The sequence below is a fragment of the Mytilus edulis genome, chromosome 6, assembly GCF_963676685.1.
Source record: "Mytilus edulis chromosome 6, xbMytEdul2.2, whole genome shotgun sequence".
NCBI lineage: Eukaryota > Metazoa > Mollusca > Bivalvia > Mytilida > Mytilidae > Mytilus > Mytilus edulis.
Window position 1 is genome coordinate 72401010 of NC_092349.1, and position 19433 is coordinate 72420442.

Below are 19433 nucleotides of genomic sequence, written 5' to 3' on the forward strand. Positions count from 1 at the left end.
ACACATAACATGCAATTACTTGGAAAAATGTAATGCTTTACCATGCATTACAATTACAAATTTGCATTACACATTTCAGCTTTTTACCAAATGCCTGATTCCAGCAAATAAGTGAGGAAGAGAGAACGCTGAAATGCTGTGTCCAGTTAACAAAGAAACATTTTAAATCAACTAAAAGTAAATGCAAGAGCAAAAAGTGATGTACCATACTGTTAAAAATATTCTCTTGACAATATTAGAATGATCATCAAATGCAAATACAAATGTTTCAGTTACTGATAAAGGTACATGTATTTACGACAGTGCAACAATTACTTCAAATTAACTCTATAGAACGGGCCAAGCTAAAACAGTTTCTCTGCCTTGTTTATTACTTCAAAAAAGCTGCATTGCACTTGTTATGGATTGCAAATGACATTGAGAAGAACCCTGGACCTGTAGGAGAAACATTTTCAGAGCAATTACGCAAAGTACTACAACCATTATGTGCATCATTACTAAAATTATACCAAGGAATTAAATGTAAGAAAGTTCCTAATAATTTTTGGACAAGAAATGCAGACTTTTTCCTTCACAATCCTGAGACAGGGAAAGTATATAGTTGTACATATAAATGTCTCCCAACAGAAGCACTAATAGACATTTTAATCGTCTGTTGTAATTCAAGTGATAATCTCTCTAATGAAGTGAGAAATGAAGTTGAAGCTTGGCAATCTTGTGATTTTGAAGAATTATTCAAACTTCATCAGATATCAAACAGTGTTAACGAAAAAGTTCAAGAAATAACATCTAAGATTGCAAGAATATCAAAGTTTTCAGAAAGCGCCAAAGAAAGCCTTCAGCTATTAGGAATAGAAATAAATGATGTTAACTTTCGCAAATGGCTCTCATTTAACCCTATAGATGAAAACAGAAAACTGTCTCAATTATGTTGGGGAGCTTTCCGTCACATTTCTTGTGTGCTGTGTAAAATTGCAAATAATGGTTGTAAAGTGAAGATGTATAAATCTCCAGAAGACTGGCCACAAGAGTTTGAAGAATTTAAAGATCCTCATAACGAAAAGAAAGGTCAGCATCTTAAAAACTTCTTCAATGACCTTTTAAAATATTGTAACAAGAAATATCCTGAAAGCAAAATACTCCTTGACCATTGGTCATATATTGATGCTTGCACTAAATGGATCATATGTCCACAAATACAACATTGTTTACTAGAAGAGTATGTTCTTCATCATGATGTAAAAATCGTTGAAGAAAACCTTAAAATACTACAGTCAGAAGATTTTCTTTGTGCAGCCATGCAAATGCTTTCAGAAAGAGGTATTCAGCTAAAAACAGACAAGTGGATGACAAAACTTCCACAGACTGCACATGTTGCTGATTCCAGGGTAGGAATTTAACATTACATACATTAAGTTTTGCTTTTGTTTGAATCTGTTGATGGTTCACCAGGCTCCATTCGGACTAAAATTATAGTTTCCATTGGAACTTTAAATATTCATAAAAAATATTTTTGATTAATTTGTATATTTTAACTAATTTGATTCATCTTTCAGGGATAGTCACATGTTTTTATCGAAGGTAGATATTAAATGGTCGATAGCAAAAGTGATATTTTACAGTTATTTCAGAATATTTAAAAACCTATATGCTTTGTGAAGTCATATAATGAATTTCATGATTTTGTTAAAAGTTTTAATCAAAAAGTGTATATTCATGATCGATTATTTGAAGAAATAAAATCTTTAATGTATACATAATTTAAAGATGTACATGTTAGAATATAAACCAGATGCTCAACAGGGTACAGCTTTATACTACCCCAGAGGTCGCACCCTGAACAGAAGGGGCAAGTATGGACACAACATTCAAGCTTGATACAGCTCTAAATTTGGATTGTGATTAAATAGTTAAACAGCAATGCATAGGTTTCTGACACATAATGAATGTGGTCTAATGAACTCCAATTTTTGTGTTGCTTTTGAGCAATGCACTATGCTGTTGAATATTAATCCCCTCAAAACAAAATATTTGAAGAAAATTTCTTTTTAATTTCTGAAATCTGAAATCTGAAAAGTTGTACCCCCACCCCCAATTTTTTTCACCTCCCTTTTCTCTTATTCCAAAATTATAATGATTGATTGATTAGTGGTTTCTTTACTCTGCAGCCTTCAAAACTTATTTTCATATCCATCTTAAACATCTGATTTGTTATTATAAAAAAAATAAACATGCACGTTTTGTAGAAAAGAAAACAGAAATGCTCAACAACCACTGGTGGACCACAAACAAAGAATATAAAGGTACAATTCATTGTGAAAGACTAATAATAAGGATGATTTTTAAACTTTATAAATTAATTTGTAAATACATTGGTAACTTAGTCTTGTACTCTTTTATAGATATTTACAGCTGAAATAACTGGATATCAAAGACTACAATTTCAGCTGAAACAAAAAAACTTTTGTCTTCTTGCTTTTAAAACTCTTGGGTGGTTTTTTTTAACCACATTACATAAACATGATAAACTGACTATGTCCATATACAGGAGGAACAACAGCACCAGTCACACTTTTTGGGCAGTTTGCTTATGGTTTTGTATTTTATGAAATTCATACATATATATCATCATTCTTTATGTTCCAATTCAAAATCAAAGATTTTCTTCAACAATTGCCAAAGGCTGAACTTTCATGGATTTCATTGGCATAGGTTAACCACAAATCTAAATGAGCAACAAATTAGAAATGTTCTATAGGCTGGTATGCAGACTTGACAAAACCTCAAAATTGAATATCCATAAAATGTTAAATTTTCTCTATTCACCTTAGGTACTTGGGGACAGGACAATTTTTTTAGCCCTCACCTTTTTTTTCCAAAATTCTTTATTTTTGTTTTTAATTAATTTGATATTTAAGTGCTTTACTGTATAATATGATCATAAATGTATACTAGAAATAACTTGTATTTGCTATTTACTGTAGATTCCAACTTAACTATCCAAAACAGTCACTGATATATCATATAGAGAGTCTCTATATAATATATCAACCACATTACAACTTGTTTGAGCTTCATTATACTCTTATATAATCAAAGATCATGTATAGTTTTAGAAATTAAACTCTATTAAAAAAACTTTATCAAAATTGTAGACAACAAGTCCAAAGATCTCACCTAAAGAAAGACTGTTGAGAACAAAATCAGAAATACAGGTACAATATAGCTTCAATTGTTACTTTCTTTCAAATACCTTTACTTCTTTTAAACTATTGATTGAGATGAAAAGATCGAAGGTTGAAGAATTTGAAAAAAATATCTAAACCGAGCCACATTTTCTACTGAAAGTTTGAAACACCCTCAATAGGTTTTTTGTGTCAAATTTTAATGTTCTTTAATATGTACAGTTTTTATTTTTTTAAGGCAGATCTTTCGATGATAGTTTTTGATAATTTAATAACATCTTTTAGACTTTTTTTTCAGTTGAGACTATTTATAACTGTTTGTCAAAATTTTAAAGAACACAGATATATACCAATCTATAAAATATATGCAGGTGTAGCATCAGTTGTTACTGAAAAAAAAGTTTTGACAACAGATTTCATAGCCTGGTAATAAGTGTGCTAAACTCCATTCATTATCTCTTCAAAAGATCATCATTGAAAAAGTGGACTATTTACTCATCTTATGCTAATTCCTTTATAGGATGTGTCATAAAAAAATGTTTATTTTTGTTACAATGTGTCATTTAAGATAAAATTTGAATTGAATGGAAAACCAATAAAGATAACAACTCATGGCTACAAACCAGACTTCAGCACATTCAAAGAGGTACAATATCAAGATAAAAAGACAAAAGAAGAAATTAAAAAAAGTGAAGAAATACTGAATGAGAACTGCCTAATAAATGCAAAGACATCTGAAATTTTTTTGTGTAATATACCACCACTTGAAGATTTTGCTGAGATTTCTACCATCAAATCGGTTAATTCTACTGATGATAAATCCATCCAGAAATCCCTGCCTGGTAATTCAATAAATCAATGTGTTCAGATAAGCAGACCTATGGCAATGTGTCCTATTGAAAGTGGATTGTGTATGGGTATTAACACATCATGCATATATCAGCCATCTGAGTTCCCACCTATTTCCCACGACAGGTACTTACAATAAATATTTAACAAGTAAATAATGACACTGAGAGTCATACAGCAGTTTATCAAATGGAAAGTCATATCAAAAAATAATATAGGATCGAAGAGAAGCTACAAGGTGTCATAAAAATGATATCATGAATTCATGATTGGTACAATGTTCTCTAATGAACAGATGAAGATCCACCTTAATACATGCTTTTTTCCATTTATCTGCCCTGTTATTATCCTACATTGATGATAACTTTATGCAAGAGGGCTTTAGAAGAGGGTATATAAAAAAAGGTATAATAACACAGCAGATATAGAATCATGTAAAAAGAAATTTCTCTTATGAATGTTGCTGGTTATCTATTTCTTGCATGAATTGATATTTCTAGTATCATACTGCAGTGTGATAGAAAAAAATGAAATGAAAAACTTTATTGGCTTATCCAGCATCACAAGACGATATTACCGCATTTCCATTGTTTATTTGTTAGGTCAATGATGACTTTCAAAGGGTTAAAACAATGTACATTTTTTCCACAGCAAAGAACACATTTCACCTGACAATCTTCTTTTTCGTCAAATTTTATTACATTCTGAAGCGTAAAAAAAATCTTAAAATGTCTGATGTTAAAAGTTTCACACCGTTAAAGGACATATGATGTCATACTGGAATGTGCAAAAGACTAGATCCATATTTTGCAGGATTTTGACCATAAGCCAAATAGGTTTAACAACTTGTGAAAATTGGATAACGTTAATTGAAATAACTTGAGCTGATATCAAGCGATATCCCATTCTTACTCATTATGTAACCGGAGAATCCTACACCTGGATGAGTGCTTTAGCTGGCCCCTAAATAAAGAGCTATATTCCATTATAGGGTTAAATTGAAAGAGTGAATTGAGCAGAACACATATTTGGACTTTGATATTTGTTAAAAAATTCTCAATAATGCTATTTTTCAACCCAAGACAGCTGCATACTGTTAATCTAGAATTATTCTTTTCAATAAGATATCTTTCTTGTGATCATTTAGCAGAAGTCAGTTTCAAATAATACCAAGTATTTTACGGAAGAAAATGATATGGAATCCAATCTGTTTAGATATTTTAGATTAGCTATGTATCAAACTTTCCTTATCCTCTTTTCTGCAGTTCACTTAAAATGACCACTGGAAGTATAATATCTCCAGATGTCCATATTCACAAGGCTGTGACAGAAGAAAACTTATCAAATACAGCATCAAAAGACAATAACCTGAACAATGAATACCATGATGACAATATGTTTGACAACATGTTATTGAACAATGATGATTTTCAATATCTGCTGTCTATTGTTAGCAATAGAGACATTATAAAAAGTGATTTAACCAATGATTTAATGGAGGAAAGCATCTTGTTTACCAGTGGTTCTATGAATTTTAAATCATGTAATGCAGATGATCATTTCATCTCAGATCAATCTACGGACATCTCAGATATAGACTTTTTATATGTTGAAAATACAAAGTAAAAGATCACATTCATTTATTATTTTGTTGATATCAAATTTTGTTTTTAATTATTCTTATCTGAATCTCAAAATAATTTAGAATAAAGGCAATTAACTAATCCACAGTATCTCAAACTCATGAAATTTTTCAACTCCTGGCTGTCTTATGTTTCATCACATTTGTACATGTATGTGTCTACATTGCAGACACATAATTGTTCTGTATTTCATTATCTGAGTTACAATGTAGTTTGTATACCAAATCAATAATTTAAGAAAGTTTTAATATCAAGTAAATGATCTTGATTTCAGAACAAAAATGTTTCTTGACCAGTTTATACCTTTATCTTTAACAAACATAATCCTATAATACAATATCCATAATAAACATTGACCCCCATTGTAAAATCCTTCCAAATTATAAGCCTCCTTTGAAGCACCTGGATGGTATTTTTTACAAAATTTTCTTAAGGGTCAGTGGGTATAGGTATTTTTGTTCCCTGTTCTACATTTTGCACATGTTCCATTCTAAGTATTGATTGGTTAAAATTGTCCTCCTTCATTTTCTTTACCATGTTTACTGCTATAACTTTCAAGATTATAGAAGACTTTAAGTCTCAACATGTCTCCATACTTTTGAAATGTTTAATATACAATTTTCATAATGTCAGACAAGAACTAAATGTTAAAAAGTTAGAAAAGTTGTCCTTTGTTGGAACACTAAAATTTGTTCTTAATTTTTACCCACAAAATCAATTAAAATAAGTATCCAACAATTATTATGAATCCACAGTAATATTTAATATTCAAATATTTTTCGGTTTTTATCTATTTGTTTTATTTATTTGTACAAGGAATTGTATCTATAATCAATTTGGATTTTTTTAAAGGGTTTTTGCTTGGCCATAAAAGCAGGGTGTTCAAACTATTTTTACCTCAATGTTTCACAGATCTATCTGAAACTAAGACCTATCAGATATTCAATAAGTTTTTAAGAAGTAATTATCAGTACACTTTTCATCAAAACTTACTTTTCACCAGGCTTGCTAACCCACAATGGCAGTGTGCTGGCATTCTGTTGTAACATAGACATCAGGACACCCCTTCTCATTATAGGCTTAGGTCTATCTGAATCAGCTGGAAGTAAAACAGGAAAGATTATTCTTACTCTTATGCAGAACATTCTTCGTTTGTCCTTTTTAATTTATAAAGCTGTTTAATGATTTTTTTAAAATAATCATGAAAATATCAAATCTTCATTGAATAAGTCAATGTTCAAAATGATTCTGACAACAGATTCAACCCTTAAATTTACTTAATCAGACAGAAGTCAATGTTTACAGTATTGACTCTCAAGAAAAGCTTTGAATGCTGTAGTTAATAAGAGAAATGAAGATGGAGAACAGTGTTAGAGTGCTTATCATGTATATACATTGTTTTAATATAAATATATCTTCATTTTATGTCAAGTCTGTTTTTGTAAATAGTAGAAGAAAAGCATATCACTTAGTCTTACAAAAAAAGACCTTTTGTTGTACATCTTTTAAATATAAAGACCACTTTAATGATTTTTTCCCCATAGGTTCCGTGGGTATCAATTTTCGTGGATTGAGGAAAACTTGCATTTTTCATGGATATTTAATTTTGTGGTTTTGCCAGTCTCTGCATATAAAGCCCATATAAAATTTGTAATTCATTGAATATTAGAATTTATGGTTCACATGTACCCAAGGAACCTAAGAAAATTGGTATCCAATGAATAATAATGAATCCACAATAACCTAAACTAGTGTAAAACTTCATTTATCAAAATTTAACCTGTTGTATTCTAGATTGATATCTATATGTGAATTAGGAAGTGTTTTATAATTTACATTATAATGTTGCTCAAATTTGTCAGTGTACAGTCAACTTTATAAAATCTGTGTAGTTTTTAAATTGACCTGAATACCCTCTTGATTGGTGTGTATCTGCTACAAAGAATGACAGCTAATGATTGATAGAAATATTTGTAATGCTTGCTTTTGTGCTAACTATACATTTTTTGTAGCTTTGAAAAAGATGTTAGAAAATGTATGTAAACTATTGATTGAGAAAAAAAAAATGTAATATTTTTTTTAAATAAAAGTTTTACTTGTTTTGTTTAAATTTTCTACAGTAATGAGCTCTGTCTATAATCAAACAAAGGATTACCAACTGTCATTAATTCTGAGGTATTACTGTGTGTTATTCTCAGGAGTTTTTCCAGCTTAATCTTGACATTAAAAATAATTGTAAGACATAGACAAACATATTTTAAGCACGTTGGACTAGGGACACAGTTATCCTCCTTTGATTGTCACTGTCTTTGGGATGACCCGGAAGTGGATTGAATGGTTTGCTCCACAATTTCCAACCCTTCTACAATACCACCTGTGCAGATGGGGCTAGTCCAGCAGTTCTCTTTAATATCAGGTTAGAGGAGTTGTGTTTAAAAAGTGTCATAGTGGTACAAAAACAAAGCCAGAGTCCTATAATTTCCATTAATATGGTCATATGTAAATAATAATATATATATATAGATATGAGAAGATATGGTAGGAGTGCCAATGAGACAACTCTCCATCCAAGTCAGAATTTGTAAAAGAAAACCATTATAGGTCAAAGTATGGTCTTCAACAAAGATCCTTGGCTTAACATGATAGCAAACAATACTATAGAGGTATAGGGGGAGGGTTGAGATCTCATAAACATGTTTAACCCCGCCGCAATTTTGCACCTGTCCCAATTCAGGAGCCTCTGGCCTTTGTTAGTCTTGTATGATTTTTAATTTTAGTTTCTTGTGTATAATTCGGAGTTTAGCATGACGTCCATTATCACTGTACTAGTATACATATTTTTTAAGGGGCCAGCTGAAGGACGCCTAAAGGTGCGGGAGTTCCTACTTCATTGAAGACCCATTGGTGGCCTTCCGCTGTTGTTGGCTCTATGGTCCGGTTGTTGTTGCTTTGACACATTCCCAATTTCCTTTCTAAATTTTACTAAGTATGAGAGTTTTCTGTCAAAGGGTCCCAGAGGAGTTGTGTTCACAAGGTGTAACATTCACTTAATTATAAGACAATGGTTAAACTCCAATAAACATTGGTGTTTCCAAATCGGTGGTTAAATACGTCAGCTACACATGATGTCAAATAACCTTGATATGATTAGAGTTTTTTGTCAAAGGGTCTCACAGAAGTTGCATTCACAAGGTGTTGGACAGACAGATATCATGGATATTATGTGTTATTTTGAGCATATGACATAGGCAATACAAACCAATTCTCCGTTGTTCTCTTATAGACTTTATCTCTGATATCTTATCTAAAGCTTTCCTTAAAAGTCTGAAAATAAAAGAGAAATTATTTTTGTATTTGAAATCTTCATGATTGAAATTAAAATACAGTATCAAAGTCCATTTAAATATTTGCCACACTTCAGAATTCACAGATGCTAATGATGACCTTTGTGTTTTGTTAGAAAATTAATTGAATCAATCTTCAACTTTACAACATACATTTAAATTACAAAAATATAATATTTTCCTAAAAAGAATTTCTTTTATACATCTGTTTTACTCCCTAAATACAGGCAGTTAAATAGGATGCGATGATAAGTAATACAGAGTTATCTCCCATGTATTATGTTTTTAGGCACTTTCGGTTCTTAATTTCTCATTTCTGTGCTACTTGAAAGTTTCTATTGACTTCAGATTTACCACATTATTATACAAGAGAAGAAAAATCTGTCAATGTCATGTTTGTTATTTAAAAATACAAATATTACAATAGAACCGCATTCCAATGTTCAACCCCCAAACCCAATCACCAACAGCTCTAGAGAATTTCAATGGGAAATACTTGTGTTGCTGGTCTTCTTAAGCTCATAACATTATGAAAACTTTGCCCCTTAAATTTTTTTTTTGTATATATTGTAAAAACAATTCTGACATCTGAGCAAATGAGAGCAAAAATCTAGCCATTAAAAGAGGATAAAGGAGTGTGAAAGAAGACAGAACAGAAAACGGACTAAAGAATGCAAACCACCCTTCCCCGTGCCCCCTCCAATCCTTCCTTTATGATATGTTTTGTGATAACACTGCTTAACATCAATATGACAAATACAGAGAGAAACACTTACTCTGCTTCTACTTCAGCATCCTGCATGGCTGTCTTGTACAGGCCTTTCAATTTAGTCTTGTAGTAGGGTGTCACTGAAAAGATCATACAATAATTGTTAAAGTGAAACTGTGAGATATTGCTCATTAATTATACCCTCGGTTAAAGAGACTGGTAAACTGACCTGGAATCCTAATGAAATTGCTCACTAATTAAACCCTCAGCTAAAGAGACTGGTAAACTGACCAGGTCATAATGAAATATTTTTAATTTTACAAGCTTAAATTCAAATATATTCAAACTAGAATTGTGTCAGGATCCAAGACTAAATTGTGAACAGGATGTAAAAAAGCACCAAATTTGAATACAAATTAGACTGTATAACATGCACATGTCAATGTTGATATCAAATTGCAGGGTATTCTGATTTGTAGATTGAAAAGTTAGGAACAGAAATAAAAGTGTATTCTAAGTTTCATTCTTTAGCTGTAATTCATTGTTCATGTTTGTATTACCAACATGAATACATTAAATTTAATGTTTACCTGGAGATTATTTATACAATGAACCCAACAACTTAGCTTGACGAAGAAATGAACAAAAAGTTAGGAATATATATATGTAAGCCCTGATTAATCTGACTCTGCTGTGTGTAAGATATGGATGGATGTTTATTAACCAACACAGAATTTATAACCAAAATTAGCACCATAAGGATGTATATGTTTATATGAAAAATATAACAAACCATTCCTTATATACAATTATATACTATAGATGGATAAAAAGAGACAGAAAGTTGCTATTAAAATTACATCACTACATGGTAAGAGTAAGCTAGAGAAAATGTTCATTCAATAAGATATATTATTCTGTGCCTCTTTGCTGGATAGTAGTGGATTGTTCTTGAAATTGTATGTGCACATTTGGTGGAACCGAATCAAAAACCATTTTCATGTCTTTTATTTATCTAGTCAGGGCACATTACATTACAAGACAATAGTGGCAGTTTGTGAGAATATTTTATCATGCAAGCAACACTTCAGATTTGTCACACACTCTGAAGAATATATTAAGGAGATAGACCTAGGTTAAGGGAAATAACTCTTAAAATCATTAGAACCTTTTGGAAAACCATTTTCATAAATATATTTTAAGCTTCTGTGTCACATAGATTATTTCTAATCTGTTTCCGGCAAACCCATAAAATACATTGATGAAACTTGACTTTTACAAACACATAACTGATTTAAAAGAGTTATCTCCCTGATCTTAGGTCTACTGCAGTCTGCGCCAAAAACTTTTTCATTTTCTAGTCCAGACTCGAAATATCAAAACTTGTCCCTATATGACTATATAAAATTTTGAAAATTTTTACTAGACCGAATCAATCTTTACAAGTCTTGGGCATCGAACTAGTGGCTAACGGTGCAGACTAGTCTACCCCCTTAAATCTTTCCTCAAATGAACAATAGTCACTAAGCTTATATACCTCTCTGTTCCTGTTGCATTCTTTCATGTGTCTTTGATATATTTGTCAAGTTGTGTTCCCCACGAGCCCTTTCATCCTAAAACATAAAAGATATCTGTTTTTTTACAAAATCATATAAAAAACTGTTTGATTACAGCACAACCTGTGACATCCTCTTAATTATGTCCACCCTTTTGTATGGTCAACATCAAATGGTGAACATTTATTGGGGTATTCAATCTTGAGATGTTGGCCGTTTATTGGAGTTATTAAACAAAGGTAGTTGTTTCATCTAATTACATGTATGTTACCTGTGTTGAAAACAATCAAGGTTGAAGTTTTCAGCTTGTATGTTTTATTAAAATTTACCTGTACAGGTAACTAGAATTTCTTTTAAAATTGAAATTTTACTTTTTTTTGAAAATGTAGAATACATTTAGTCTTTGTTAATGTATATTATTTGATGATTTTTTTCTGCCTTTAAATTAATTTGTTTTTAATGTTTTTAATTGATTTATTTTTATTTGTTTTTACATTGTTTAATGTTTTTTTAATGACTTTTTTAATGTTTGTAATTTTTATTTGTACATCTCTTTGTACCAGGATGAGAGGTCCTGTAGTTAAGGTCACTGTATGTAGGAAATTATCAGTGAATCATAGTATGGAAGGACATTAACTCAACACCGGTACATTTCTGAAGATTTTTTGATAAGATAAATGATTTTCTTTTATTACAAGTCAGTCTGTGTACACTTGTTATGAGTAAAACTTAGCAATGAAAGTACAATTGTAATTGTCGCCATTACAGATATATTCATTCAAAGAATTCCAGGTTTTTGAGAAACAATAGTAATCAGCTGTCATGGTAGAAGATATTGAAATAAACCCAATTCATTTCTGAACAAAAACAATATACCTGAACATTATGAATTAAAGTATACAATTCCTTCAGTAAATCCTTTATTCTAGTTTCTGATTTTTGTGCTGTATTCGAAGCTGGATTGCTGTCTGATGACGACGGACTGTTCGTTCCACCTCCACCGCTGATAGTCTTTGTTCTACCCATTGATTATGTGTCGGTTTTTCTATCACTCTGCTACAATGCTATAATTTTCTTCCAGAAGTAAAATGGATGACTGTTTTCCAATATTATCTGCAGGTATAAAAATAAAAGGACTAAAAACTAATCACATAAAGATAGGATTTGTCATTTGACAAAAATACACAAATTCAGAGTTTTACCTCGTTTTTGTACCAATTGACCTATTGGAGCTTGTCAAAACAATCCCATGATGTCAGTGACATTAAGTTTTTACCTTTGTGAAGCTAAAAAAATACTGGTTTTATTTACATCAAATTACAAATTGAATAAACAGTTTTAAGGCTTCCACACAAATTTGTCGAAGTACATGTATAAGGATTCAACATTAACAATGGTTGATACTATAGACAATAGTTTACATGTACCAAACACCTACATCAAGATAAGGAATATAAGCTAGCCTAGGCTTGCCATTTTAAAAAGGGTTTGGATTAAAGGAGCCATGAATTGACAAATGGGAATTTCAAAGTTGACGAAGATGAAAGTAATTATAGGTCACATACTGTACATCCTTCATTGACCTTCAAAAATGAGAAAAATCCATACCATATAGTCCAACTAATCATTTATAAAAGGACTTATTTGAAGAATGTGAAACAGTTCACAGTTTGAAAGAGAAAACTACAGGCCTAATAAGTTGAAGTAAATAAGAGCAAATATATATAGTGTTTAGATCCATGATAACTTTAATCTCTTAATCATGTTTATTTCAAAAGTGTTTTGAATCTCTAGTCTTTCATAAGTTGCTTTTGTGTTTCTCTTTAATCAGATGAGTCAATGAAAAAAAAGAAGATGTGGTATGATTGCTAATGAGACAACTCTCCACATAAGACCCAAATGAATGACACAGAAATTATCAATCAAAATTGTCATCTGATATGCTGTATCATTAAAAACCAGGAAGTGGATCAATAAGTTAAAATAAGATTTAGCACAATTCATCCTGACACATTAACATATCCATGGCATCAATTTACAAGTTAAAATTACAAAGTGTTTGATATAGAAATTCATGATATATGTTATCTGAAACTTGGAAATCTGTCAAGATGCAAAATCAGAAGTTCAACCATACATCTCTGATAAGTCCATGAACTCTGACCACCACTAATTTGAACCCCTGACTGTTGGTTTATGGGAGTGTGGAATCAAAGGTCGGAATCTATCGTTAATGGTATATATGGCGATTTGGGTCAGACTACTGACACAAAGGTTCCTGGTTCGATTCCTGCTTCGGGATGATAATTTCAGGAACTGAATTATTGGCTCTCCCTTGACACCATTTGTGAGTAAGGTCTTGAGGAAACTATGATAGTCCGTTGGAGGGGGACGATAAATGGCTGACCCGTGTGAAAAGAGAGCCACATCTCTTGCACGTTAAAGACAACCTTGTAGATTTCGAAAAGGAGCAGGATAATGCCGCTACAAGGCAGCACTCGCACCCACAAAGTGGAAAGGGATTAATATAAGTTGCAAAACTTGTTTCCCAATCCACTATAAATAAATGTTTAAACTAAACCAAACAGGGACTTACTATAGGGCCAGGATTTTTTAATTTGTTGGTTTAAGGATCCGCCGATCCAATTTTGCCATTTTCCAGAATAAAAATAAAATTTACTTTTCATGTTTTTTTATTCCCGCCGACCCTAACACAAATGCATTATCCCTGAAAAATAATTGAAATATCCTTTTTTTATGAAATGAAATGCATTAATCACTAACAAAATCGATCACACTTTCTGTAAGTGTTGTGAAAAAAATTCTTAAGGGTTCCGCTGAACTCAGTGTCTCGCCTACTTTGGCTGTTAATTGCAGGCTCAACAAAAAAGAGGAAAAAAATCAATGAAAATATTCCTCTTGATACTATCCATGCTATCTTTTGATTGTAAGAAGCTTCCATCCAAGTTTGATAAAGTCCAGGATAGTTTATGAATCTAATAAATCACTGGCGTCAACGTGATGATCGTAACTGCAGTTACGATCATCCCAATATGGCGGACACAAATATAAGGATATTTTAAAAGGCTGATTTCTCCACTTTAACAGCTTATTTTCATATTTGTTTTATATCAAGAAAAATCTTTATAAGCATTGCCATTGAATGTGTTTTTCATAAATTATAGAAAAACAACCAGAAGAACGAAAATCGAGATTCAAAAAATCACGATGATGATCGTAACTTCGTCTACAGATGATCGTAACTTTGACTTGTTTTTATAAAAAGATGATCGTAACTCAAAATTTACGAATGTTTTTTCCCCACTAAATTAACATCCTATTTAGCAGTCACGATAAAAAAAAATATTATTTTAAAATCAAACAAAGAATAAATCGGAAAACCGCTATTCTAAAAAGAAATGATATAAGGGGGATTAGCAGACTTATATATGCAACTGCCCTCAATATTATTTTCTTATGAGTAATTAAGTTAACATTCAAAATAGATTTACGTGGATATGAAGTTGATATTAATATCCTTCTCATGATACAGTTTAAGAATACAGGCCAAAACTTTTACTTAATAAAGTAAAGGACGGCATGTAGTTATATTATTTTGATGACTTTCTATCAGTTTTAAATTGTTTCCTGCTCTTGGTTTTTTCTTATCAAACTAATGACTATAATTACAAATTGGTAGACTACAGAGGTGGACTTCGAGGGAAGGTCAAGGTGCTCGCATCACCTTTTTTGTGGGGGAAATTTGGTTGATTGTATAGGGGATCAATGAAGCATGACTGTAGCGGGCCTACTCTTAGGAAGTCAGTCCCCAATCCCTTTTTGAAAATCTCTAGCTACGCCACTGAACTACTGTTGCCTATATTTACCATGGGTTGGCTATTTATGTAAAGAAGGAAAAGTTGAAATAGATATTATACACGTTCATTTTTCAAGCTACAAATTCTTACATTTATACGGTATACATTTTTGTACGACATGTACTATTGAAGTTGGTCGAAGAAGTTGTGTTGAGCCAAACATATCAATAAGGGATCTACTATTTGATTTTTATAAGGGGGGATTAAATTTGGAAAAGGGCAGGACAGGAGATTTGAGTAAAAAAAGGGCCGGATGACAATTTATGTAAAAAAATCAGGATGAAAGAAAGCAGGACCGAATAGAGGAAAAGTAAAAACGCAGGATAGAGAGTTCAACATAAAAAATGCAGGAAAAAATTATTCATCCTAGCCCCTCCCCCTGAAATATAAATCAAATAGTAGCTCTCTTTATTGACGGTTTCATTGTTGTTGTTTTTTTTCAACAGATATGATTTCACTTATTTTTTCAACCTCTCCCTTAAAAATCGTAAATCTGTTGATAAAAGAAACTATAAAGTCTTAATTCCACAAAAATACCAGATCCTCGAAAGGTACTATTGCCCCTATAAAGTGTAGGGAAAAAATCAAAAAAAATCTTCAATTTTAACAAACTGGTCATTAATATGACCTGTCCAATACCTTATTTATGTAAAACCTATGAAATCAAAATAAATTTGTTAATCTCCAATACATTTAAATATTGAACAAGATAAATCAGATATACCAAATCTCGCGAAGTCATAACCATTTGTGCACTTACAAATAGGACGTTACCCTCACCTCAGTGATCGTTCCTCATTATCATCACAATAACAGCTGATTACGTACATTTTTTCGCACACTAGACAGCTTTATTGTCCTCATTTATCAGAAAATGCTTCGTGGGAGCAGACAGTTACGATCATCTTAAGTACAAGTTACGATCATCGTTGATAAAAATAAATACAAGTTACGATCATCATCGTGATTTTTTGAATCTCGATTTTCATTCTTCCTGTTGCTTTTCCATCCTGTCCGAAAAAATATTTCAATGGCAATGCTTATAAAGATGTTTCTTAAAATAATACAAATATGAAAATAAGCTGTTAAAGTGGAGGAATCAGCCTTATAAAATTTCCCTATATTTGTGTCCGCCATATTGGGATGATCGTAACTGCAGTTACGATAATCACGTTGACGCCAGTGATAAATGTTTTAAAAACTTTAACTGCAGATTGTATGTAATGTTAACTGGAAAAAAACTAAGTCCATTTATAAGTAAAATACAGATACACAGGTACAAAGTTTTAACAAAATTTCCTTCTAGATACTAGCTTTTGATCATAAACAAGCTTCTGTCTAAGTTTGGTACAAATCCAAAGTAGAATGAGAAAGTTCATAAAATTTTAAAAACTGTAACCACAAAGTTAATATTTGTGGACGCCGCCTACGAAGACGACACCAACAGAATGTAGGATCGCTATGTCACGCTTTTTCGACAAAAGTCGAAGGCTTGACAAAAATGAAACTTCCAGTTTACGTTTCTAAAATGCGGAACGAAACCTGTGTTTAAAACCAATTACACAATAAGTTAGTTTCCCTTATTTGTCAAAAGCCGTAAGATGTATCTTCTCATAGAAATAGACTTGTCCAAATGTGAACAGGTCGAAGTTCAAGACATCAAGTTAAAGTACTGAATATTAACAAATCATTTGAAATTTTCTTGTTTCATAGATAATAAAAAAATAACGTCCATTTGGATAAAAAACGGGAATGCATGACAACATATTAACCCAATATTCTCATTTTTTCCAGTGGACGAGTTTATTACGTTTTTGACACGTGTGTTGAAACATATTTTCGTACGAAGTGTTTACATTTTTTTCTTTATCAGTTTTCTTGCTTGCTTGAAGATCATTATTCACCAAGTTTTCTGGAACTGATTAAGAACTACATGAATCTGTTTTTTCTTGTTTGTGAAATGACGATTTAATTTCGTCTTTGTCCGTGCACCCCCCTTTTTTACGGGAAATTATTAGACAATGTCATGGGATGTTTATTACAGCTGAGCATTAATATTTCATAGAACTGAACTTTAAGAAATGATAACAAAATAGCATAACAAACATATTATTAGAAAGGTGAAATATATATTTATTTTGCATATCAGTTTTCTGTCTTGAAAGATGTTTTTTTCTTTTTTTTCCCCGACCGACCGACCTGACTTTTTCATGGAGAAAATGCGTAAACCAACAAAATTAAAAACTGTAGCCTAGACTGTCCCTGGTCTATAATAGACCACAGTCGCTTGAATTTTAGTGATATATGTATGAAATTTTTTTTTAAAAATACTGTTAGGCCAACTAAAATTTATTAGTAGATTTTCATCCAAATTTTTGAAAATAATGGGGCGGGTGGGAGGATTTTATTTTTTAAATTTTATTTCATATGAAACCCTTTTGTGACTAGTTCTTCGTATATGCAAGTGTAATAATAAGCTTATATCATGTATACACAAGTATGAGGAATCTTACATAATATTTCAAATCCTTAAATAAATATATCTAACTGCGGCTTTAAAAACTTTTAAACAACAAAAACGTGTGAGAAATACTCTCTTCAGTTAGACTACCTACACAAAATGTATTGGGTTTCTAAACAATAGTTTGTATTACTATAAAATGAAGCAAATGCATTGGTATGCAACACAATTATTATGAGTACAGAATAAAATGAAAGCTCAGAGAGTGTTGAAAATAATAGGGTTGGTACTTTATATGCAAGATGAAAATATAATTATCATGTAGAACATGAACCTAATAATTAAAAAAAAGTTGTTGTTTAATGAGTCTTTTTGGCTGTATTGGGAAATTTGCTGTTTGTCAACATAAAAAGACAGCCATGGGTAAAATCAAAGGGCTTGCATAAATAAAATGCGTATGTTAGTCGACTTTTTAAATTCAATAAACGGTCATAAATCTGACAAATTCGTGCTTGTGTTTCAATATCTATAATTCAGTCATGTTTAGGTATCAATGGTTTCCACGAATCTTGTGCTTTGAGTATCATTTACAGTTTAAATTTCCTGAGACAAAGTCATTGCATAAATAAAAAAGTCCGCAGTTTTCTAATCACAGAAATTTGTGACATACCGCGATTTGCAGTCTTGGAAACAGCGTTTTTCTCGTAACACCAATATTTCATGTCATTCTCGTTATCAATCTTTACTCTCGGAAGATGATGTTGTCATTATAGAGCAGCGGAAAGGTAGACTTAATCATTTTGGTTAGATTTACTCGAGGTACAAAACCGAAATTTGAAACAGGAAGCATTGAATGAAACGAAATTTTAACGGTTACCGGTAACGGGAATGAACAAAATCGGGAAATCGTAAATTTTATAAAATAAAAAAATTCGGGGCAGGGCGATTTCAGAGTGGCGGGCGGGGATGAAAATCTATCAATTAATTTTAATTGGCCTTATATACATATAACAGTATTTTTTTTAATTTTTTTTCATACATATATCACTAAAATTCATATAACAGTATTTTTTTAAAAAAAATTTCATACATATATCACTTAAATTCAAGCGACTGTGAATAAACTAAATACTAAAATAGATGTCTATTTACACAGGGGTTTGTTATAAGTGTGATTTTTTTGGTGTTTGTATGGATAGTAAACCCGGAAAATACACCTTATCGCTATTTGTCCGCCATTACTGGATATCACACAGGTTCCCGAAAAATATGTGACGCCACAAAGGAAAAGTGATTCTTGTTGACGTCAAAAGTTCAAGCGGCCGGGTCAGCCGGGATTAGCAATAAGGTGTATAGACTATACACCTTATCGCTATTTGTCCGCCATTACTGGACATCACACAAGTTCCCGTAAAATTTTGACGTCATAAAAGAAAATATCTGACGCCACAATGGAAAAGAGATTGTTGTATGACGTCAAAGGTTCAAGCGGGACAGATTCTCGGGTCAAGCGGGAATAGCGATAAGGTGTATAGTAACACACCCCTGTGGATCATACTGAAAAAAAAATATAGCTGTTATAAATATTTTTCGTATGTTCATATTTTTTGTGAAATGGCCGAGTAGAATTTTCATACTTATTAGAGCGTATCAAATAACATGTATTTTCTGGTTTCATGCTACATGATTGTAGACATGTGTAGTAAATATTTTGTCAGTGAATTTGCTTTGTTTACGTTTATCAGACCAAGTTACATGATTATTTATTGGTTCGTTTTTTATTACTTCCGTCAATAATTGAAAGGGGG

At 31.6% G+C, this 19433-nt stretch overlaps 1 protein-coding gene across 2 annotated transcripts in view; it reads right to left on the minus strand.

Moving 5' to 3' along the window:
* LOC139528348 (SAGA-associated factor 29-like) overlaps positions 1–19405 on the minus strand; it is a 38355-nt gene extending 18950 nt beyond the window's left edge. Inside the window, exons 1-6 of one of the 2 annotated variants that reach the window (XM_071324293.1) lie at positions 19263–19405; positions 12163–12399; positions 11268–11343; positions 9798–9870; positions 8937–9001; positions 6671–6776 (exon numbers count right to left, since the gene is read on the minus strand). In XM_071324293.1, coding sequence (XP_071180394.1) covers positions 6671–6776; positions 8937–9001; positions 9798–9870; positions 11268–11343; positions 12163–12312 — 470 coding nt within the window. In that variant the 5' untranslated portion in view covers positions 12313–12399; positions 19263–19405. The remainder of the gene's footprint in view (positions 1–6670; positions 6777–8936; positions 9002–9797; positions 9871–11267; positions 11344–12162; positions 12400–19262) is intronic. The other variant, XM_071324294.1, reaches the window with a different exon arrangement.
* Between the last annotated feature and the right edge of the window lie 28 nt (positions 19406–19433).